Source organism: Planococcus citri, chromosome 4 (assembly GCF_950023065.1).
Source record: "Planococcus citri chromosome 4, ihPlaCitr1.1, whole genome shotgun sequence".
Lineage (NCBI taxonomy): Eukaryota > Metazoa > Arthropoda > Insecta > Hemiptera > Pseudococcidae > Planococcus > Planococcus citri.
In genome coordinates this window covers 62,628,634-62,653,696 of record NC_088680.1, presented here as the reverse complement: position 1 = coordinate 62,653,696, position 25,063 = coordinate 62,628,634, and the positions used below count along the sequence as shown (strand labels likewise).

The following is a 25,063-nucleotide window of genomic DNA, read 5'->3' as shown; positions in this document are numbered from 1 at the left end:
TTTGTGGGAATTTCAAGTTTCTCAAATTTGCTGCAGGCCATAGGAATTTTCAAAAACTTGCTGCAGGTTCCAAAATGACTTGAACCCACCTGCAGTAGACTTACGGAAATTCAATTTCGAGTACTGAATAGTCCGTTGAAGGCTCCAGTAATTTCCAAAAGGTCACTGGAAGCTCCAAAATGACTGGAAAGTGGAAATCATCTGCCAGTCAATGCTATACTACACAATTTCTACTTGTACAATGACAAACTGATTGTTTCTCACAATATCATGTTCCTCAGTCATTTACGGATGCATGGATGCATGGGTACACAGATTCACTCTGCCCCAGTACCCGTTACACGGGTTCCCGCTAGTTATTTCTTAATTCTCTTATTTCATCACTGCCCCACGAGGGCACAGGTTGTTGTCGTAGTCTCTAGGTAGTAGCTCGGATCATCAAAAGGAGCCAGTGGCCCAGTACCCGGAGACAGATGAGAAGGCGAAGACAACGCCAGGGGTATTCTGCACGTCCACGTGGTGCGGGGTGGTAACATGTTGCTATTCGATGGGCTGCATGTGCATACGTTATTGTCCTCATACTTTTGTTTCTTTCAGCATGCAACTGATGATTTGCATATTTTTAATATTCTAGTAGGTATTCGTTTCACCTAATGATGGATTACTGAAATAATTATTTGCTGACCACAATATTGACTTCAGATAATTTAGACAGTAATTCTGCTCAGGAAGTGGAAGACAATATCGATCCTTGCTCCAAAAAGCTGACAACTGTATTATCGAATGCTTCTGCGCGTAGATGTTTTTGCTTGTATAGTGTGATGTAATGATCCGAATTTATTTTTGGTCCTCGTATTGCTTGGAATTCCAAATACAAGTGAGAAAAGTGGAGTTGAGATAGGTACCATTCTTGACTTCTTGAGAAATGAATGAAATGGTTTACCTAGAACTCGATAATGTACTTATAGTTTGATTTTATACCTGTATGAATCAAGGTCATACTATTCTACTTATGTTGGTACGATATGATTTGATTTATCGTGAAGTAACGATTTAGTCATTTTTGATTTATACGATTAATAATTGTGATATTATGAGAAGAATTATATGAACTATGATTTGAAGATTGTGCTAGAACTTATATTTTTAAATTTACGATGACCAAGTTCTTACACAATGAGAGCCTTTTTGTTTTTGGGATCTGCAGCTTACAACAATTTTAGGACGCTGATTCCGAATATGGCAACCAGTTCGCTCAATTCCCAATCAATTTTAAGGTAGGTAGGTAATTCAATTTTTAAAATTTATGGAAAAAATCGAAATGGGTAGGTACCTATTCCAGAGACTACAAATTCTTTAAAATTAAAAAAATTAGTTTTAGGAGATTGATCTTGAATAATGAGGATTCCTCATTAATTCTATTAGTAATTAAATCTACATTAAAAATACTTTTACACTGAAAATGGATCATTTTAAATTTAAAAACTGTTTATATTTTTTAAAAAATTCGCCAAAAATTTAAAACTTAATTCAAGCAGCTAAAATTTTTGTTCCTGAGTTTTTGGAACTATCTTCTTTTGTTAATGTACTTACGATAATTTTTAAAAATTTACCTTATTTAATTTTTGAGAATAATTCGTTCCGATTTTTTTTTTGTTGCTTATTTTGCCTTGATTTTTGTAGTTTATGTCTCATGTCTCATACGAGTACTGATCTAATAGTAATAAATGGGGAAAAACGACCAAATATTACGTATAAGGTATTAGGTATAGTTCAGCCAATTTTTTGAGTATTTTGAACTACTTTTTTGCGCTGTTTCACGAGATCTTCATTACTTTTTCTCTATTTTGTTGTCATTTTTAGCAATTTCAAATGTTTTATCGATATAATTTTCACTATTTGCGAAGATTTTATTTAAATTCTCTTACTGCAACTTTAAATTTTTTTATGAAATATCGACAACTTGAGTATCCACTTTTTTTTACTCCTTTTTTTTGTTTTTTTTTCTACGATTTTTTTCTCAATTTCCCTCAACTTTTGAAGAAATTTCAGCACTTTTGGTAAATTTTAAACCCATCTTTGCACTATTATATTTTACAATCTTTTGCTGGTAAATTATTAAAGTTGTCAATCAGCTTGTGATAAATGCTGTGATTTTTGTTAATTTTTTAAATTGATTTTTCAAAAACCTTGCTAGTCTTTCTTATTTGACATTTTCAGGAAACTCAATTTGTGATTGGAAAAGAGAATTTCCAAAGTTGTAGCTGCCAATAAATCGCATTTCACGAACTTTTTTGGGACATTTTTTGAAAATTTGTCACCTGAAAAATACCTTTTTGAATCCGCTGACTCAAAATCGCACCCTAATTCCAGGAATTTAGAATTTTGACTTGATACTTGATACGATTCCCAGAATTTTAAGCAGGGCAATCGTATTTTTTGACCCTTTTTTTGAAAACTTTGTCGAAAATTATTGGTTTAAAAAATACCTTATCTGATGCCCAAACTCGAAATCGATCCCAAACTCCAGCTACCTACTTTACTCCATACTAAATTTACAAACTTGAAAATTGAAACTTTCCATAAAAAAACATCATTATCCCATCAACTTTGAACTTTGAAGCAAAACCAACTACGGAATTGGGTTCTCTACTAGAACCCCTATTACCGACGATACTTCGTACATATCCAAAAGCTTTATAAAGCTCAAAAGTTTTGGTATCAGGAGCATACTACAACGTCCTATTACTTTCTAGGTATTCTCCTAGTGAAATCGGTGTACCTTTACGTCATAAAAATCTGTCTATATGAACAGGTAGGTATTAATTATTTATTCTAAAATATATCGCACTATCGAAATAAACATGTGAAAAAAAACCAAGATGACAATGCAAACTGTTCAATCATATAGACCTTAGCGAATTGATTACATAAAAAAAAAATAATAATATAATATGTTTAAGATTTATAGCCTAATATTTACATAATTGAACGACTAGTTTTTAAAATAATGCACATTTAAAAACTAATTTACTTACAAAGTAACTTGAACAATTTCATCACTGAATGGTTTTAATAAAACCGGCGTATAGGGTTCATTACAATACGGCTGAGGTGTTATTTTGTAACGCACCGATTCTTTATTATTCTGCGAATTTTTCAACGATTCTGTTCTCTGAAATAGAAAACAAGAACAATAGGTACAAACAATAATTTTTCAACGTGGTTAGTTGAAAACGAACATAAACGAACTTCGTGATGAAGATGAAAAAAACTTACGTTTAAAAAACGATCGATGATGGGGCTTTCATTCGTCGATTTGCTTCTTCATCGAGTTCTGGGCTTTGGGACGACCTACACATAAAAATATTTTATTAGAAAAAATATAATAACTTTTCAAAAGCTGCCAGGGGGTGTCAAAGTTTTCAGTGAACTTGAAATTTCAGCAGTGGATTACTCGATAACCGCGATACCTACCAAAATGGAACTTTTTCCAATAGTTAGGGGTTTTGAAAGGTTTTTCGGTGATACATATTTTAGGTGATATCATAAAAAAATCAGTGTTGCCACTTTTTTTCGTACGAAAAATTAGCTCGAAAAGTTTCAAATCGTAGTTTTCATATCGTTCCGATTCTCAACAATTCTGAAAAAAATACTTATATTATGGACAGCTTTTCATGCCAAACAACATTGTATTAAAAATTGGGATTGCATTATGTCGTAAAGTCGATTTAAAAAAATTGAAAGTTTGCGAAAAAATGCGATTTTTTGTTTTAAAACATGAAAAAAAGTTTCTATTGGTGAAATCGACTCATTTGACTCATATTTTTACATAGGTAAGGTATACATCGAAAAACTTGAAAAACCCCCTTCACTCGATGAAATAAACTCCTCACAAGAAAATCGAAATTAGAAAAAATTCAATTTTCAATTCCAAACATTAAAAAAAGTTCAAATTCATGTGTATTCAGTTGTTGAATTTTTCGAATTTTGATTTCTTTGTGATGAGTTTATTTCATCGAGTGAAGGGAGTTTTCAACTTTTTCAACGGATACGTAAGAATAGGGGTCAAATGGGTCAACTTCACCAGTCAAAACTTTTTTTCATGTTTTAAATCAAAAAATCACATTTTTCGCAAACTTTCATTTTTTTCAAATCAACATTACAACATAATGCCATCCCAATTTTTAATACATATGTTGTTTGGCATGAAAAGCTGTTCATAATATATTTTTTTCAGAACTGTTGAGAATCGGAACGATATGAAAACTACGTTTTGAAATTTTTCGAGCTAATTTTTCATTCGAAAAAAAGTGGCAACACTGATTTTTATGATATCACCAAAAAGCCTTTCAAACCCCCTAACTATTGGAAAACGTTTCATTTTGATAGGTATCGCGGTTATCGAGTAATCCACTGCTGAAATGGATGATATTTCAAGTTCACTGAAAACTTTGACACCCCCTAGCAACCTTTAGAAAAGGGCTAGAGGGCTGCGATTTGTGCCATTGGTCATCCCTTCGGAAGGTCTTTCCATGGGAAAAATTTCAAAAAAATCACCAACTCCCCCTCCCCTACCACTTCTTAGTCAAATTGATGTGGAATGACCCTGGTAAGTAATTTTGATAAAAAACATTTTTTTTTATATTTTGGTAAAAAAAACTGACTTTTTCTTGGAAATTGTGACCAAAGAAAGTGTGAAAGACACGCTTGTTGAACTGTTTTGACAAAGCTTGAGTATTTCTTACAATTTTTACAACGAAATAGAATTTTTTGGCCATTGGCATTTTTTTGCGAGTGAAAAAACATATCAGTAAAAATTTTTAAAAAAATTTTCAATGGACGAAATCTTTCTAAATGCAGTAAATGCACACAATATCAAAAAACCCCTCCCTTGGTTCTCCAAATGATGTTGGTCTCCATGTACATTTATAATGGTCCAAAAGTTGAAAAACAAAAAAAAAATATCAAATTCGTGTCTGCATGGGACAAATTATTTGAAAATTTTTCATCTTTGAGCAGAATAGGAAATTCAAAACAGGGGGTTTTTCATTTCTTTTTTGGGGGCACACTAACTCTCGAAAGTTGTAAACCGTGATTTTTGTACCCTCTTCCGACCCCACACAACCAAAAAAATTTGTTTGTCTTATCTATTTAAAAAGTCCTCCTTTTGTTCCAAAAGTCTCAATTTTTTTACCAAACTTGCTTATAAGGTTCTGATTTTTTTTTTGCCAAATGCCCAAGTCAAAAGTGTCAATTTTTTACAAAGTAGCCAAGATTGCCCAAAAAACCACCGCTTTTGGAAAAATTCCCAAATCATTTCAGATTTTTATCAAAATTGTCAGAGAGAGTAATTTTTTGACAAAGTAGTCGAATGGGCGTGATTTTTGCCAAAATTTCCAAAAAGCATCGGTTTTGGCCTGACCTGACTAAATACCTAGTCCTATTATGGTTTGAAAAAGTTTGCCAAACAGGTTCTGTCTTTTACGTACCTCGTAAAGATCCCATGTCGAAACTTCATAATATTTCCACGTATCCGGAAAGACCTGTGCGAACATCTGACGTTCTTTCTTACCGAGACCGTGCAAGAGGTACTTCAAACGTTCCTTAGCATCCATAGAAGGGGTAGAGCGGCGTTCAAATGGCGGTTCAGTGATGGCTTTGACGACCTTTTCGAATAGTATTGAAGGTTCTTTTTCTTCAATGATGTTTTCAAGTGGATTGCCGTCACGTCCAAATTCGGCCTGTGGCTGGGTCCCATCTGGGTCTATACTGGGTCCCGACTGTGTCCCAACATGGTCCCTACTGGATGTCATCTGGGTCCCAACTGGGTTCCAAAAAGGTTGCTGTGTCCCAGTGTGAGTGGTTCGTTCCAGTATGGCGTTACTACTGGTAATCTCTTCGGATGTCCTGGTGAGATAACTCCAGACAAGGATTTCCGTATTTACTTCATTCATTCCTTCACGGATCAATTTTTCTTTCGTGCCTTTCCAACCGTCTTCGAGTGCCTTTGATGCGTCTTTATCGTTTCTGATTTTTGCTACCATTTCATCCGCGAAAATTTTTCCATTTCGATATGGAATGGCAATCCACTCATCTATTTTCGGGTGTATTCTTTTCGTTGAGCGGACGTTTATCGCCAATAAATAAGTATACGCAGGAACACCTGGTTCCGAGAACGTTTTGATTTTTCGTCGAAAAGTTACAGGCTCTTTCACCGCATATCCGAATAGTTGCAGCATACCCTTAGCAGCGCTTTGCTCAACTTTCACTTCAATCGTCAGGGATATATCTTTTGGGAAATATTCAGATGCTTTCGGATTTCGTAGTTCAATGTCTAAATCACCCACCGTTTGGCCATCTGGTCCGTACATGGTTTCTGTGGAGTGGATTGCGCCCAATCTGTTATTTACTAACGCATCTAGGATGTATTTAGTGGCGACGGATTCTTTTATTTTTTCAATTTGAGACAAGCCGTATTCTCTAAATGCGGCTTTATTCACAAACTCAATAAAACTCTCGATATCGTTTTCGCGGAGACTGATATTCATCCCGTGGCAATACGTTGGTTGATATGACGCGTACTCCAGTTTTTCGGTAACTAAATGTTCAATCTGAAGATTGGGGTAAGCGAGTATAACAGTTCCGGATTTTTTATTGTATCTTTTAATAGTTAGATACCCGTGATTATATAATGCGACTGCCGTTGGAATCTCAGGCCCGAATTCCTTATTCTGCATATCTTCGACATCTGTATGAGGTACCCTATAATAGTAGTACTCTTCTACGGTGGTTTTGGACTGTTTCATCTGTTTGATTATAAAGTCAGTGTATCTCGTATCTGCCCAGTAATCTTTAATTTTCTTTTGTTCTAAGCAGCAGATTATGGAAACCGGATTAAAGACCTTGGTTTTATCATCATCTAAACTAAATCTATACCCGTCATACCACATGGTAAGATTTTCAATGATTGTTGGGACACTCACTCCATGATGATCGGCCAAACGTTGTAAGTGTGGCTTAAAATTTGATTCTATTTCTTCCAGTGTAAAGCCTATAGCACTGGAGAATTCCGCGGTGAAAGTTGCCTGGTGGATACTCACTTCGGTCAGGCCACTACCAATGTCGACTAAGTTTAGTCGGGAAATTCCGGTAATGAATACCATTTTAATATTATCACGTTGCATTCTAATCATTTTATAGAATGTGCAAGCGGTTGATCTAAACCGTTCGTACAAATCAGCATTCTTCATGTCAACTTTTCTAAAAATCTCGTCGTATTCGTCAACCAATATGACAACGGGTTGTCTATATTTAGCTTGCAGGTCTTTGATGAGGAAGTCAATGCGATAACTTCTTGAAGGGTCGAGACCATGTTCGGCTCCAATGTCGCGTAGTGTGTCTTCGAGTTCCTTTTCATACGTATGGATATCAGCGATTCCGTCTACATTCTTTACAAAACTGAAATCTATTTTGATAACGGGATATTTCGTCCATGGTTCAGGGAATCGTTTGGCGATATACGTGTCATTAAAAAGGTATCTATCCGCGGAAAAAAAGTGGTTTAACATCTCTAGAAATGTAGTTTTTCCAAACCGGCGGGCACGGGTGAGTAAAATGTATCGTGACTCGCCTAAATCCAATAGTCTTTCAATGAACATGGTTTTGTCGACAAATATCATTCCCTTGGTCCTTATTGTCTTAAAACTGCATTCCGGTGATGGTAAACTTGGAGCAGGAGTTACTGATTCAGAACCTTCAGCCCACATTATAGGTGATGAGAAATATAGACATAAGGAAAGGATTGTAAATATCTTCATTGTTTTATTGCAAATCATTCAGTTGATGTGACTGCAGCTCTAACGCACTCAAGGAACAGCTACCTACACAAACATAAGGGTAAAATGTGTAACAATTAAGAATCAAAGTAGGTTACATTGCACGTAATAAGCTGGCGGATAAAGTAACATAGGCCTCGGTAGGTAGGTAGGTAGGTAGGTAGGTAGGTAGGTAGGTAGGTAGATATGCACGTACGTCGTACGTATAAGTAATTTTAACAACTTTTGACAAAAAAATTTCTTTAGCGATTGCCGTTTAAAGAATCGATCTAAACCTAAGATGCCCGACTGTATGGTAGCCAACTCGCATTATTCAAATAGGTAGGCCTGATCAGTAATCAGCCGAAAAAAGCCTATAAGAAAATTGGCAAGAAAAAAAAGGTCGTACAGGAAAACGCAAGCGGGCAAGCTGAATTTCGGTGTACTGGTCTATTTTTATACCCTAAACACGAATCCGTGGAGTCCCAACCCGTCCCTAGTTAGCTTTTCCCCCATTGTGAATTTTATAGCTCTCCAAATGAGGGTTTCCATCCGTACCTCCCAAAATTTCGGTCCTAGCCTCAAAAGGAGGGGGGGGGGTCTATAAAAGTTGTTCTACACCAAATTTCCCATCAGATGACCCACGAATAAACTTCGTCCCCCTCAGGGGGGTGGACCTACAGTCGAATTAGCGCTGAAAAAACAGCCGCGAGGGGAGCTGAATTTTGGTATACCGGTCAATTTTTGTACCTACCCTGCACACGAATGCGTGGAACTCCCACCTGTCCTTAGTAAACTTTCCCCCAATAGTGGATTTTAGCCCCCCAAATGAGGGTTTTCAGTGTTTTTCACCTGCACCTCCCCCAAATTGCGGTCCAGGCCAAAAATGAGCTCTGTACAAGTTGTCCTACGTCTAAGGGTATTCTCAGGTAAGATAGGTGAAATGGCCCTGTTCCCAGATTTGGAAAATCACGATGGATTATTGTTGGGTACCTCCAAGAAACATTTTCGAGCGAAATTTCCGCCCCCCAACCCATCCCCCTTGGTCAATATAGCCAAAAAAATGCGTTGCGAGAAAAATTCTATATCCACGAGTAGCGAGGAGAAAATTCTGGTCAAAAAATCTTGACATTTTGTGGAAATTGCCAAAACAGCGCCTGTTTTTTGGCAAAATGTTGAAAAATCTTATCGCCAGAATAATTGTCAAAAAACTGTAATTTTTGCCTTAAAATTGTAGGACAGAAGTTTCTTTAAAAAAAAATTATAAAACAATCACCAAGTTTTGTCAACACTGATTTTTTTTGTAAGTATAGTTATGTAGTATAAAAAAAAACCTTATTTTTTTGTCAAAATAAATAAAAGATATTGTAAAAAAAAAATATAACTTCTGCTTTTAGCTAAAATTTTCACAACTCCTGTTTTTTATCAAAATTGTCAGCCAGTTTTACTTTTTTGACAAAATATTGTGGGCAAAGGACTTTTTTGACCAGTTATCCAAAAAATTCTATTTTATGCTGAAAAATGGTCAATAAAATCGTATATTGTTAGCCGAAATATTCTGAAAGTACAGCATTTGAAAAAATTGTCAAAAATTGGTAACGTTTGTCAGAATTTGTCTAAGAAGTGCTGCTTTTTCCATTTTTAAAATAAATCTTCGTAATTTTATACTTTTTCTCTCGATTTCCTATTCTATTCATTTTCTCTAGTTCTCTTAAATATACTTAGAAAAATTCTGACGCGAAAACAATGTGCAATTATACTTATAAATAAAATGATAGGTAGCCGCTAAAAAATTGATTTTCTAAACGATTTGTCCTTCTTGAATCTTGATGGGTTAATTTTGGCCGAAATTTTTTTTCCTCTCATTGTCAAGCCAAATTTGGATTAAATTTTAGTCGATTTTTTTCATGATTTGTAATTTCCATTGAAAAATATAAATACCTAATTGTATTATTCATCATTCGGTTATTTTTGGAATCACCTTTTTTCATTCACTTTCATGATCTAGAACGAATTTTAAATGACTTTTTAGTACGATTTTGGAATTTTTTTCAAAGTTTTTGAATTTTGATAAGATTTGCTAAATGCGTGTGTATGATATGTTTTGGATTTGAAAAGACTTTGTTAAAATTTTAAAAAATTGAAATTGATATCGAAATTTGTATTATTTGCAATATTACAGATTTTCGAGATAGATTTCTGAACAGTTTTTGGGTAATGAAAATTTTTTGTAAATATTTTCATTTTGAAGGATTTTTTTCACCAAGCATTGTGAAAACAAGTTCAAATTGGAAAGACTAACTGAATCGCTCTGACCTCGATTTGATTTTTTTAAATCACATAGCTCATGATTACAATCCTAGCCAACTTCAGGGTCATTCCACGTCAATTCGACTAAGAAATGGTAAGGGGGGGAATCGACGCTTTTTTTGAAATTTTTCATGTGGAAAAACGTTCCGAAGAGATGACCAATGGCGCAAATCGTAGCCCTCTAGCCCTTTTCTAAAGGTTGCTAGGGGGTGTCAAAGTTTTCAGTGAACTTGAAATATCATCCATTTCAGCAGTGGATTACTCGATAACCGCGATACCTATCAAAATGAAACGTTTTCCAATAGTTAGGGGTTTTGAAAGGCTTTTTGGTGATGTCATAAAAATCAGTGTTGCCACTGTTTTTTCGTACGAAAAATTAGCTCGAAAAGTTTCAAAACGTAGTTTTCATATCGTTCCGATTCTCAACAATTCTGAAAAAAATATATTATGGACAACTTTTCATGCCAAACAACATAATGAAAATCGAAATGGCGTTATTTCGTAAAGTCGATTTAAAAAAATTGGAAGTTTGCAAGAAAATGTAATTTTTTGATTTAAAACACGAAAAAAAAGTTTTGAGTGATGAAGTTGACCCATTTGACCCCTATTTTTACGTATCCGTTAAAAAAGTTTAAAAAAATACTTTCACTCAATGAAATGAATTCATCACGAAAAATCAAAATTCGCAAACCAATTTTCAATTCCAAACATCAAAAAAAGTTTAAATTTATTCAATTGTCTTATTTTGACCTCTTTCTGACGTAAGGTATTTCATGAAAAAATTGATAAAAATCACACTCATAGCAAAAAAAAAAAAAAAACTAGGTAAAATTAGTTTATTTTTTGAAATTTTGATTTTTTTGTGATGAGTTCATTTTATCGAGTGAAAGGGGTTTTTCAACTTTTCAACGGATATGTAAAAATAGGGGGTAAATTGGTCAACTTCACCACTCAAAATTTTTTTCATGCTTTAAATCAAAAAATCATATTTTCTCGCAAACTTTCAATTTTTTTAAATCGACTTTACGACATAAAACCATCCCAATTTTTTAATATGCTGTTCAGCATGAAAAGTGGTCCTTAACATATTTTTTTTCCAGAATTTTTGATAGTCGGTAAGATATGAAAACTACGTTTTGAAACTTTTCAAGCTAATTTTTCGTACGAAAAAAAGTGGCTACACTGATTTTTATGATATCACCAAAAAAGCTTTTCAAAACCCTTAACTATTGGAAAAAGTTCCATTTTGGTAGGTATCGCGGTTATCGAGTAATCCACTGCAGAAATGGATGATAGGTACGTATTTCAAATTCACTGAAAACTTTGACAACCCCTAGCAACCTTTAGAAAAAGTCTAGAGGGCTGCGATTTGTGCCATTGGTCATCCCTTCGGAAGGTCTTTCCACAGAAAAAATTTCAATAAAAACGCCGACCCCCCCTTGCCACTTCTTGGTCGAATTGACGTGGAGACCCTTCAGTAGATGAGCGTTTTGACAACCTTTTGAACACTTTTTCTAGGGTAAAATTTGACACTCAACATTTTTTGTTCTATTCCTACATTTTCGCATAATTTTGAAAAAAAAACACGAAAAACGCAAATTTTTCTGTTTTTTTTTTGTTGCAAATATGAGCCTTTTGCCAACAGAATTTCAATTTTATGGATTGGAAGGAAGAAAGTACTCGTAAAAAGACACAAAAGTTTTCTTTTGTCAATTTTACCCCCCCCCCCCACTACGATAAAATTTGTTGAAAAAAATCGTGTTGAAAGGCCCAGGCTTCCCCTCCACATTCTGCGTGGTACCAGAATTTTCTTCCTACTATACTCATGGATATCTACAGAATTTTTCTCGCAAAAAACAAACGCGTTTTTTGTCTATATTGACCAAGGGTGGAGGTACTCATACCCACTACCCAACAAATAATCCATCATGATCTCCCAAATCTGCCTCTCTAAATTTGAAACAGTCAAATGTCACTGCTTAGCAGTCACGACATTTTGCCTTTTTAAAAGCAGTAGTTTTTTTTACTACAAAACAGTGAAAAATCTTTCTACTGAATACCTATGTCAGTAAAAATAATTTAGACTGACCAATTCAGTAGATTTTCTACTGTTTTGCAGTAAAAACCTACTGCTTTTAAAAAGACAAAACGTGACTGCTAAGCAGTGAAATTTGACTGTTTCAAATTTAGAGAGTGGTACAGGGCCATTTCACCTATGTTACCTGTGAATACCCAATTTATTAAACATACCTAGGTGGGTAATTCTAAAAAAAAAGGTCAATGTTGATGTGCATAATTTTGAAAAACAAAAATCATTTTTTTGGAAAATTTCAAGTGGGAATCATTTGTATAGGTGCCCCAGATCCCTTTTCTAGTGTTAGCCTCAATTCAATCCCCCCACTGTGGGCCCTGCCCCCCCTGAAACGGCGATAATAAGGATTCGACCCTCATCGATGTGTAATATGTCAATTGATATGTTTTCGAGGTCGTAGAATTCGAATCTGGAGTTATTTTTTTTGTAGAGGCGGATGGGGAGGCGTGGGGAGGGAGAAAATGTCAAATTTTGCGTATATGTCGATTAAAGTTTTTGGGGCGCAGAGTTCGAATAAGGACTTATTTTTTTGGTAGAGGTGGGGGTGAGGCGTAGGGAGGGGTAAAATGTAAAATTTTGCCAATATTATCGTGCAATATGTCGACTAGCGCGATAAAAGTACAGCTGTCTGAAATTTGGCCAAGTCGAAGGACAAATGAACACTGCACAAGCCGAAGGACAATCTCAACGTTTTTTCGTTTCTAGCCTTACTTACTGGACCTCAATTATCGTTTTTGGCGGGTTCATCAGAGTAAATAAAAGGGCAAGCCGAAGGACACAGATTTTGCGAAATATCAAAACTTCACAGATAAGTACGATCAGAACGAGCTGTAATGTAGTTTTTTTTTAAAAAAACGGTGCGGGGTAACATTTCTATGAGAACAGTGAACCAGTGCAGCCACTCACCAGAAAAAAATGTTGGATTGGAAAGCTACCAAAAATAATTGAAAATTGCTCTAAAATTTGCGCAAAAAGTGTGTGACAGTTTTCAAATGTGAAATGTGAGCTTCCTATGGACTTATTGCAATTGCAATTTGCACAATAATGGACCTTCGTGTTCTATGATAATGAGAATGTGTCAATTTTTCCAAAAAAAAAAATGAAGTTCATGACACTTTATAACATTCATTTTCAAAAACATGGCGTGCGACAGCCAAGTCAAAGGACATTTGGGGTATAAAATCGAATGTACACCAATGAAAGGAGGGGCTAAAAATCTCAATACCATATGTGAAATGTGTGGGGGGTGATCCTCGAATGGACCAAAAAAAAAAAACATCTTGCGCAGTTCGCAAGATCAACCGACTTTGCTCTAAATATACCCCAGTAATTTACCAACATTTATCTCAGTAATTTACCAGACATTACTTAAAAATTTACCAATTTATCAAAATGCGCAGAAGTACCCAAATTTACCGATTTAATGAATACGAAAAGTCGAAAACATTGACAAAATAAAATAGTCAATCATAAGTAGCCATCATATTACACTTTTATGAAATTGATTTTCAAATAAAAATTAGCGTACTTATGAAGACGTAACCGTCATATTACAAGTGGAATAATATATCAGGAAAATTGTTGACAAAAAACAAAATTATTACCGAAATTTACCAATTTACCGAAATTTAGCTATTTACCAAAATTTACCAATTTACCAAAATTTACCAATTTACCTATTTACCGAAATTTACCTATTTACCAAAATTTACCTATTTACTGAAATTTACCTATTTACCAAAATTTACCTATTTACCGAAATTTACCAATTTACCGAAATTTACCAATTTACCAAAATTTACCAATTTACCAAAATTTACCGATTTACCAAAATTTACCAATTTACCAAAATTTACCAATTTACCAAAATTTACCTATTTACCAAAATTTACCAATTTACCTAAATTTACCGATTTACCAAAATTTAGAGGTTTTTAATGGCTTAATTTTTATCCAGAATTGAAATTTAGCTATTTACTGAAATTTACCAATTTACCAAAATTTACCAATTTACCAAAATTTACCAATTTACCAATATTTACCAATTTACCAAAATTTACCGATTTACCAAAATTTACCGATTTACCAAAATTTACCGATTTACCAAAATTTACCAATTTACTAAAATTTACGAATTTATCAAAATTTATCAATTTACCAAAATTTTACCATTTTACCAAAATTTACCAATTTACCAAAATTTACCAATTTACTAAAATTTACCAATTTACTAAAATTTACCAATTAACCAAAATTTACCAATTTACTAAAGTTTATCAATTTACCAAAATTTACCAATTTACCAAAATTTACCGATTTACCAAAATTTACGAATTTACCAAAATTTACGAATTTACCCAAATTTATCAATTTACCAAAATTTACCACTTTACCAAAATTTACGAATTTAACAAAAATTACCCCAGCAATTTACTAACATTTACCTCAGTAATTTACCAGACATTACCCATTAATTTACCAATTTTCCATTTTACCAAAAATTACCCCAGCAATTTACCAACATTCACCTCAGTAATTTACGAGACATTTCCTCACTAATTTACCAATTTTTTTACCGAATTTTAATTACCCCAGTAATTTACTGTCAAAGGTTTTTACCAATTTACCAAACTTTACCAATTCACCAAAAATTACCCAAGCAATTTACCAAAATTTTCGACCAACTTTAATTACGAGTAATTCACCAAAAATAACTAATCATTTTATTTACTAAAAATTACTATTAATTAACAAAAAAAAAAAAATTATCAAAATTTACTGGCTATTTACCAAAAACTTAATGTTTTTTGTTAAAACAAAAATTACACTAGAAATTTTTGAAAAATTTTGATTTTTTATGGCAAAAAAATTTTGGACGGATAAAATTAACAAAAAAATTAACAAAAAAATCAACAAAAAATTTTCTCCTCTTGACTCGCGCGGGATTCGAACACCCGACCTTCGGCGTACCAATCTGCAACCTACACACCCTAACCACCTCATCTGTTTGTTGGGGGTGAGCCGTTTGCGAGATATAAGGGTTTACACAAATTTCTGCTTATCCATAACGTTGAAACACACTTAAACGTTCATATCTCGTAAACGGCTGAACCGATTTCGACCAAATTAAAAATTTCTCTAGTTCAGTATCAAAGCAATATTTTGCCATCATCAGTTTCGACTTAAAGTTCGGAGCTTTTGAGTTCAGCGTGACACAAATTTATACATAAATTGATATACCTATATATATACTGTCTTATAGTACATTGCGAGATCCGACATATACACAGGCATTGCGAGATCCACCCAAACAAAATCCGAAAAATGCTAAAAACTGAAATAATAACCCTACAACTCAGAGTTGGCGCGATTCCAGGAGCTTGAGAATCGGATTCCAAATGGTGTGATTCCACAAAATTTTGAGTCCTGATTCCGCTTATCAGATTCGCCAGATATAGGAATCCGAATCCGAATCGTAATTTTCGATTCCGATTCCTTTCGCGACTCCAATTCAGATTCCACTCACGACTCATCTTAGGATCCTCTCACAACTCCAACCAGATTCCTCTCACGACTCCAGCCAGATTCCCATCACAACTCCTTAAATTTCATAAAAATGAAGCATTGAAGATGAAATGAACATTCTAACAAACATTAGTAAATAAATATAAAGGCTCGCCGGTGTTATTTTTTTTGTAGGAGTGGGGGGTGAGGCGTGGGGAGGGGGCAATTCTAAATTTTTCGTACATTATTGTGTAATATGTCGATTGATATGAATTTTTCGAACATTATTGTGTAATATGTCGAATAATATGTTTTCGAAATCGTAGAATCCGAATTTGGAGTAATTTTTTTTGTAGGAGTGGAGGGTGAGGCGTGGGGAAAGGGAAAATTTCAAATTTCTCCTACATTATCTTTATCGTGTTATATGTCGAATAATATATTTTCGAGGTCGTAGAATTCGAATCCGGAGTCATTTTTTATGGTGAAGGTGGAAGGTGAGTCGTAGGTTCGCATGGGTGGGGCCCTCTCCCCAAACGGTGATACTTGAATAGCACTCGACCCTAAAAACTAGCTCAAGATTCGAATTCTGCGACCTTGAACACATATCAACCAACATGTTACACAATATTATAGGCAAAATTTGAAATTTCTCCTCTCCTCTTGCCTCGCCTCATACCCCTGCGAAAAAATAACCCCAGATTCGAATTGTACGACCTCAAAAACATATCAATCGACATATTACACATTAATATAGGCAAAATTTGTAATTTACTCTCTCTCCCCTTGACTCACCTCCCACCCCTACAAAAAAAAATATCTCCAGATTCGAGTTCTACGACCTAGAAAATATATTATTCGACATATAACACGATAATGTAGGAGAAATTTGAAATTTTCCCTTTCCCCGCGCCTCACCCCCCACTCCTACAAAAAAAATTACTCCAAATTCGGATTCTACGATTTCGAAAACATATTATTCGACATATTACACAATAATGTAGGAAAAATTCAAAATTTTCCCTCTCCCCACGCCTCACTCCCTACTCCTACAAAAAAAATAACTGCAGATTCAGATTCTACGACCTTGAAAACATATCAATCGACATATTACACAATAATGTACGAAAAATTTAGAATTGCCCCCTCCCCATGCCTCACCCCCCACTCCTACAAAAAAAATAACTCCAGATTTGGATTCTACGACCTCGAAAACATGTTATTCGACATATTGCGCATCGATCAGGGTCGAATCCTAATAATACCAATTAATTTTGTAGATTTTCTGACTTACCCCGAAGTGGGGTAAGTCAGAACAAGTTACATTTTATTCGATTGTGCGAAAGCTACTGCGACAATCGCGCTGAAATTTTCACCATAGGTTAAGAACCCTTATGGGAACCTACATACCAAATTTCAGCCATATTGGTTCATTAGTACGAGAGTAACAGCTGATCAAAGTTGAAATTGTGAAAAAACGTTCTGACTTCCCCCGGTGCACCTTATGTAAAATTTTCAACTCACCATGTTATTAGTAAAACAATGATAAATTCTAAATTCATCATTCAGATTCACTTTCACAACCACTTTTCAGCGCCAACCGGCAAAAATTAGATAAAAGAATATTTATGAAAATTACACTTTTTTGTATTTGTGCTTTTCAATTGAATTTGGGTGATTTCGTTCATTGTGAGAGTCTAGAGAATCGTAATGAGGAGTCGTGAGAATCGTAATGAGGAGTCGCGAGAATTGTAATATCGGAGTCGAGAGAATCGAAATATCGGAGTCGCGAGAATCAAATTACCGGAATCGCGAATCATATTACATTTGCGATTCCTGCTTGAAAAGAGTCAGATTTCACATTTTTCGATTCATCTGTCAGGTGAATCGAAAATGGAATCCGATTCCGGAATCGGATTCATGCGATTCTCACGACTCCTTAAAAAAATCGGAATCGCGCCATCTCTGCTACAACTTCGTTCGAACGCACGTTGTAGTGTGTAAACAGTGCCTTTCTATGCATTGCCGCCATCAATTTCGCGATCCGCATAAACCGAGATCCACCAACGGCCTAAACCTGATTTGGGGGTGGATCTCGCAAGATGCGTCGTTTATCTATTTTCAAAAATTGTATATAAGTATATGAATAGTAGGCAAAACGAGATCCGGCTGAAAATGCGTGTACAGGGTCCCCCGGATCTCACGAGTACCGTGGCATATGAGAGAACTTGCGAGATCCGGCAAAAGGATCTCAGGATCTCGCAATGCCCGATTTTATATAAAACGGATCTCGTAATGTATGGTTTTTATATGTATATATATAAATAAATAAATATATATAGGTATTAGTATCCAGACATGTCAACTATTGAATGGGTTAATTTTACTATACAAGTGGACTGACCAACTTCTCAACTATAGTTGACAAGTCATGGGTTAATTTTACTATACAAGTCAACTATGAGTTTTCAGAAACTTCCACCAGAGGGCGCATGGCTTAGAAATCAAGGCGCGAGGACGAACGCAGGGTCTACAGTCAATTTGTAGTGAGTAGAATGTGATGTGCTGGTGGAGATGTATGCAGATACATCGATCCTGAGTGTACATGACAACAAATTTGACTTGAAATTTTTCAGTATTTTATTGGCCTATGGAAAATTTAAAAACATCAAAAATTTTTATGCTGTTTAAGCTTTCTTTTGGTGTCTTAACTTTCTCAAAATTCAAATTACTTTGACTCCATTTTCGAAAATTTTCTTCAAAATTTAGCCTAAAAATCTGATTACTTTTTTCAAAACATAGATTTTTTAAATATTAGACTGAATCTGCAAATAAAATTTTAATAAGTGATTTAGAACAGAAATTATACCAATTTTAAAATTTTGTTCACTTTTCTGCATATATGCCAAGCATAGTTGACATGTCTGGTCGCAAGCAAATATATATATATATATAAACTTATCTCGTTTGGCGCCATAGGTCTTATCGTGATCAGCACACTTCAATTCGTCAAAAAAATCCACCCCCATCCAAATCCTCAACCATCATGACAAATACAATACCTCACTTTTCCGTTTCACGGCAAAGTCGGTAAAAAGTTCATGCTAAAACCTTTGAGAAATTTGCCATGTACACGATTTTTACCTTTTTTTGAGAATTACCCAGGTATTTTTGTTTGTTCGTCTACTTCGGTCTCTGGGAAGCCCAGTTTTGGGTGAGGTCGCACTTGTCTAAAAGAGGGGGAATTTGTGGCGACGAAAATGGTCTTATTTAATTTTTATTTGACAATGACTGGTGTATAGAAATACACGAGCCATAATATTATTCCTAGAAATGAAAACCTGTTACGTTAAATCATATGATCGGGTGATCGTACATATATGACTATTGCAAGGTGATCGCACCACCTCGTATAAAACGCTTAATCATCATTTTTATGGAATTGTCCCCTGACGGGGCTTGGGGTTTTGGTATATTAAATTACAAAGGGCCCGGCTATCATTTAAGCCATCATCGGCATTTCTAGCTCAATTTGGCCTCGAGAAATTCCAAAAATGGGCACCTTACCCTTATGTCGCACCTTGGGAGTAATATAAGGTTACATCTCAAAAAAGTGAAATTTTACAGGAGAGTGATTTTCTTTTTTATTAAAAACTTGATTCATTATTTAAAAAAATATATATTTTCATCAACTTATAATCAATTGTGAGAAATGAATTGAATAGCACCTCATTTTAAAGATCTGGTATCGTATCTTCATTTAGCATAAGAACATTTTGAAAAATAAAATCGCAAAGAGGAAATATTTCAACGTTTGGAAAACATTTTGAGTTATAACCTTTCATTAAAATTGATCCTGGAGTCGAAAGGAACCGTCCAAAAAAAAATTCGTGTCAACAAACTCGCAGAGCATTAAATTTCCAATCGACGTAATGTCGTTAGTTTTTTTGTAGGGTGCTTAGTTTTTGAGTTTTTCTCAAAAAACTAAAATTTCATTACATGTGCAAATTCATTTGCCTGAAAAATGATCAATTTAAATTTTTTTCCATTTGGTACAAACCAATAAAAAATACACTTATTGTGACTATTTCTATCTGACAAACATTCAAAACAATCAAAACTGTTTGCTAACACTTTGCAGTATGTGGTTCACCCATTTTTTCCCCTATTTGACTGGACTACGAGACGACCACGAACGACAGTAACGCGCGCGAACGCTACGTAACTTCCCACGATAGCGCCGTGGACTATCATGCCCAACCCCCGGCAAATATGACTCGTGGTCAGTTTTTATTTTTTTTGACAATGTTGCACCAACTCAAACTCGTTGAAACTTTTACGGTATAATCTTGACTAAATAACATATTTTAGGAAAAAAAATGGTGACTGTACCTCTGCAACTTTTTTACAAAATGGCCGCTCAAAATTTTCAAAACGCCACAATTTGGTGGAAAATGGTCCAAAAAAATTTGAAAAAATTTCAGGGGCTTCCCCTCACCCTTAAGAATTGATATAAAAAAACGCGAAATTTTTATCTACATTTGACGAAACACTGGAAAATAAAGTTTAAAAAACACATTTTGGCTCCTCCCCCCTGAAAAAAAGGTCTGGGGGTCTGAAAATTTTTTCAGCGTATCTTCTCATCATGGGTAACCTTTGGGGTGACCCACGTCAAAATCCATTTTTGGGCCCAAAACCGTACCTTATCCTCCTATACCCACTCAAAAAAGTCGGAATTTTTTGAGATGTACCCTTATAACTCCAAACAACTTGCAATGTTGTTGGGATTTTGAGTTAGGCCATTTGCGTTTTTACAAGAACTAGATAATGTACCCAACTCAAAGTGTTATTTTTGGCTGAGGGGGTCATACAAATTTACAAAAATGCAAACATGTCAAAATGGATTTTTTAAAAAGATGTATGGTAACCTTATTACTCCCGAGGAGCGATGTACGTATTTATTTTGAAAAATAATCGGTAAGTATAGGAGTATTACCTTAGTTATCCAACGTGAAACTCTCTCGTCAGGTTCAGTTTCTATAAACCAGAATTGATATCAAATCACGAATGGAGTGAAAATTTTAATGCACAAGCCGCCAAACAAAACGTTTTCAAACGACGAAACTTCTCATGCAACTAAATACAATTTATAGAATTAAAGAAACAACACGGCGGCGAATAAAATTGAATAAAATAAGTCACAAACGCCGAGTAAAGATGGCAAACTAAATTTATGTAAATACGCAGTACAAGCTAAAGGGCGCAATCAAAGACGATTACGAAAATAGTGAGATGATATACCAAGTAGGTACCCTAATATATATGGGTAGCAATGACACGTTGCATAAGAGAGGAAAAATGATTAAGGGTAAGGGCGCCCAACTTCGACCACTTTTTTTAAAATCGCCACCAATCGAAGACTATTTCACTTCAAAACGAGGTAGATGGCTTAAAATGTAGGTTGAACCTTCCCCTAACTCATATCAAAATTTTGGCCCAAATGAAGAATCCTTAATATGTTTTTTGAATTTTTTTCCGAAACAACTCAAAAACGATTTTTCAAAAGTTGGGCTCCTAATCCCGACCACCTCCAAAAGTTAGGTGCCCTAATTCCGACCACATTTGAAAGTGCAGCAACCAATAAAATACTATTTCACATGAAAATACAGTAAATGGCTTAAAAGATAGATTGAACCTTCCCCTAACTCATATTAAAATTTTGGGGTTATAGAATAATTCTTTATGGCTTTTTGGAATTTTCTTCTGAGGCACCTCAAAAATGACTGAATTTGGTACCCTAATCCCGACCACCCTGACTGAATTTACATGATCTTATGGGTGGTCGGGATTAGGAGACCCATGTCATTTTACACTTTCGTAAAAAAATTTTATACATACCTTTGATGGATTAGGAAAGCGGCTATATCATCAGAAACGTACTTAAATAACGATCACAACACATGTATAACATCATAAAATTATTGATATCTAGTTAAAATTTTTCGACGATGAAAAATGACAAAAAACTTATCTTTGACTATCGAATTTTTTCAACTTCAATTCATTTCGCGAGTTTTGGCTGTACAATGGCCGGGAATGTCTCAAATTAATCGTCTGTGATAGAGGAACATGTTTATATCACTTTCCGGTAGGTAGCGCTAATAACAGACGAGATATAGAGGGTGGTCGGGATTAGGCACTGGGCGGAATAGGGGTCCCTTACCCTTATATCTGCGTGATGAGGGAAGTTATTAAATTTTTTCTACAGATAAGTGAATAATTATCAATCTGATATTTCTGTTAATACCGCGCGACCAATAGACAGTTAATTGAAGTTTACCATCATTTTAAATGCAGTAACCTTAAATAGGTATTTTCCTTATTGCGTTCTGAGAAAATTGCCCGATGGGATTTATCTACTTATAATATTAAAAGAAAGTAGTAGTTAATTATGAAATTTTCAATTGAAAAATGTCTTGGGTGGGAAAGCGATAAGACGATAAGCGAACACGCTGTCGGGTATCCAATATCCATTGGCTTAGATAATAATGCGCGATAAATACTGTCTATACCTAGAATAGGTGAAGGTACCTACCTAATCTAAATTAATTTTTTTATTTTCTTATTTAATCAATGAGTTCTCATGAAATGGCGCGGCAAGATTTATGTAGGTACATACCTAATTTTTAGAAAAGAGTAGATACATAATATATCTAATCTGGCAATTTTCAATTGAGAATTTCTTTGCGCACAGTTACCGAATTCTATGAAACTGATACTTACTCTCAAGCGAAAACATTAAACGATATCGATCTTGAGCAGTTCGTCAGCAGCAGCAGCAGCAGCAATTAATAACGAGCGATCAGCGATCTGATACTTAGATTTACCGCAAGTTGTTGAAATTTCGCTCGTTATTTCATCATGCTTTTTAAATTTCTTATAGGATTACTGGGTGTAACTACCTATGTATTTGTTCCCAAGCCCTTTGGCTTTTGCGCTTCTGAGTGGTGTGTCTCTTTGAATGCTTTTGGGATGAAGTCATTTCGAACACTTTTCTTCTACATTCGTTCTGACTGTTCACAGGGATGAGAGCAATTTCGTAAATTTTATGCATCGTCGATTTTTTGGGAAATCAGCCAACTTTGAGGACTCATTATTTGAAAACTGACTTGTGGACTTTTGGGAGAATAGCCAATGTCCTTTACCCGAAAAATGTCACTTTTGGTAGAAACTTTCAATGTACCTATATTAACAAAAACTCAAAATGGCAGAAAAGGTCGCCTTTGGTTTAAAAAAATATAAAATGGTCTAATTAAGGTGCACAGGGGGAAGTCAGAACGGGGTTTTCACTATTTCAACTTTGATCAGCTGTTACTCTCCTATACTAATGAACCAATATGGCTCAAATTTGTTATGTAGGTTCCCATAAGGATTCTTTACCTATGCTAAAAATTTTAGCGCGATTGTCACAGTAGCTTTCGCACAGTGGAATAAAATGTAACTTGTTCTGACTTAACCTGGTTTGGGGTAAGTCAGCATATCTACAAAATTAATTAGTGATATTCGGATTCGACCCTCATTGATGTGCAATACCTTATGTAGAATAATATGTTTTCGAGGTCGTAGAATCCGAATCTGGAGTTATTTTTTTCGTAGGAGTGGGAGGTGAGGCGTGGGGAGAGGGAAAATTTCAAATTTTTCCCATATTAATGTTCAATATATCGATTGATATGTTTTCGAGGTCGTAGAATTCAAATCTGGAGTTAGTTTTTAGGTTCAAATGCTAATTATAATCAAGTATTACCATTTGGGTTGTGGCCCACTTTGCCCCATGGAAGTTGGAACAGTTATGAAATGACCTAACTGATGATTACCTATTTGAAATACCTTCCGCTCAAAAACACAGATGTGTATGAAAATGGCGATCAGTAGAAATCTCCCCTTTCTGCCTCTTAATCCCTCCATAGTGACATTTTGGCTGTCTTTGTATAGTAACTTCAGAAAAACAGTTCATCTGACAATTTATTGCAGAGTACAAAAATATATTTGTCAAAAATTAAAAATCTCATGTACTTAAGGAGAAAAAATAATTGTCATCTTTTCAGAAAGCAAAGCAAAAAATCCCTAAAACATAGTATACCCCACTCCAAAATACACACCTGACATCATCCTGCAATAGAGAACACACCATATTGCCTGATTACATAGGTTTTTTTTTTCAAAACATGTTCTGAATTCTAATTTTATATAAAAAACTGTCATCAAATTTGGAATTTTTTACCTTCCTCATTCTACCAAAAAACCAACTCCAGATTTGAACTCTATGACCTTGAAAACATCAATCGACGTATTACATCATAATATTGGCAAAATTTGAAATCCCCCACCCATACGAACTTACGACTCACCTTCCACCTTTATACTACAAAAAATGACTCCAGATTTGAACTCTACGACCTCGAAAACATATCAATCGACATGTTACACATTATGACATTAATAGGCAAAATTTGAAATTTCCTCTCTCTTCTTGCCCCGGCACCCACCCTTTTACAAGAAAATAACTCCAGATTCGAATTCTATGACCTCTAAAACATATTATTCAACATATTACACAATAATGTAGGAAAAATTTGAAACTTTCCCTCTCCCCACGCCTCACCCCCTCCCCATCCTACAAAAAATAACTCCAGATTCGGATTCTACGATCTCGAAAACATGCCATTCAACATATTACACATCGACGAGGTCGAATCCTAATTAAGTAATTATCAATGTTCACTGTTCTGACTTACTAGTCCGGCATACGACAATAGGAGTAATTGCACCCCCCCCCCCACCGATCCTCCGGGACAACTTTTTTCTTGAAGGGGACATCCTAAGGAACATTTTAAAGCAAAGTTGCCAAAAAAAAGTTGACCTTACTTACAAAATGGCGGCCATTTTGATTGACAGGTCAGCCGAAATCGCAGATTTTGCGTTTTAATATAGGACTTGCACGAACTTTTTCAAACTTTACAAAAGTAGATCGAAAGATCATGCAAAAATTTATCACCTGTCAAAATTTCAAGTGCTAAAGTGAGTTTTTCGATTTTTGGCGAATTTTTGAAAATCGAATTTAGGCCAAAAATGAGGGAAAAAATCAAAATTTCACCAAATTGACCACGAGAGATTTTTGAAACTCGAAATTCCCACAAAATTCCATCAAAGCTGAAATTTATTCTAAAAACTAATTTCAATACGCTACGAAGTACTGCAGGTGAATTTCAAGTCGTTTTGAAGCCTCCAGCGACTTTTTGAAAATTCCTGAAGCCTCCAGCAGATTTTTGAAACTTCAAATTTT

At 34.9% G+C, this 25,063-nt stretch overlaps 1 protein-coding gene across 5 annotated transcripts in view; it reads right to left on the bottom strand.

Moving 5' to 3' along the window:
- Positions 1–21,991, bottom strand: part of LOC135845372 (mitogen-activated protein kinase kinase kinase kinase 4-like) — a 62,052-nt gene extending 40,061 nt beyond the window's left edge. The window contains exons 1-4 of one of the 5 annotated variants that reach the window (XR_010558740.1): positions 21,619–21,991; positions 5,493–7,883; positions 3,280–3,354; positions 3,039–3,175 (exon numbers count right to left, since the gene is read on the bottom strand). Coding sequence is in view for 2 of the 5 variants with exons in the window: in XM_065363877.1 (XP_065219949.1) it covers positions 3,328–3,354; positions 5,493–7,838 (2,373 nt within the window). In the remaining 3 variants the exon portion in view is untranslated. Of the gene's footprint in view, positions 1–2,808; positions 3,176–3,279; positions 3,355–5,492; positions 7,884–20,716 lie in introns of those variants that run through there. The other 4 variants (XM_065363877.1, XM_065363876.1, XR_010558741.1 and 1 more) reach the window with 4 other exon arrangements.
- Between the last annotated feature and the right edge of the window lie 3,072 nt (positions 21,992–25,063).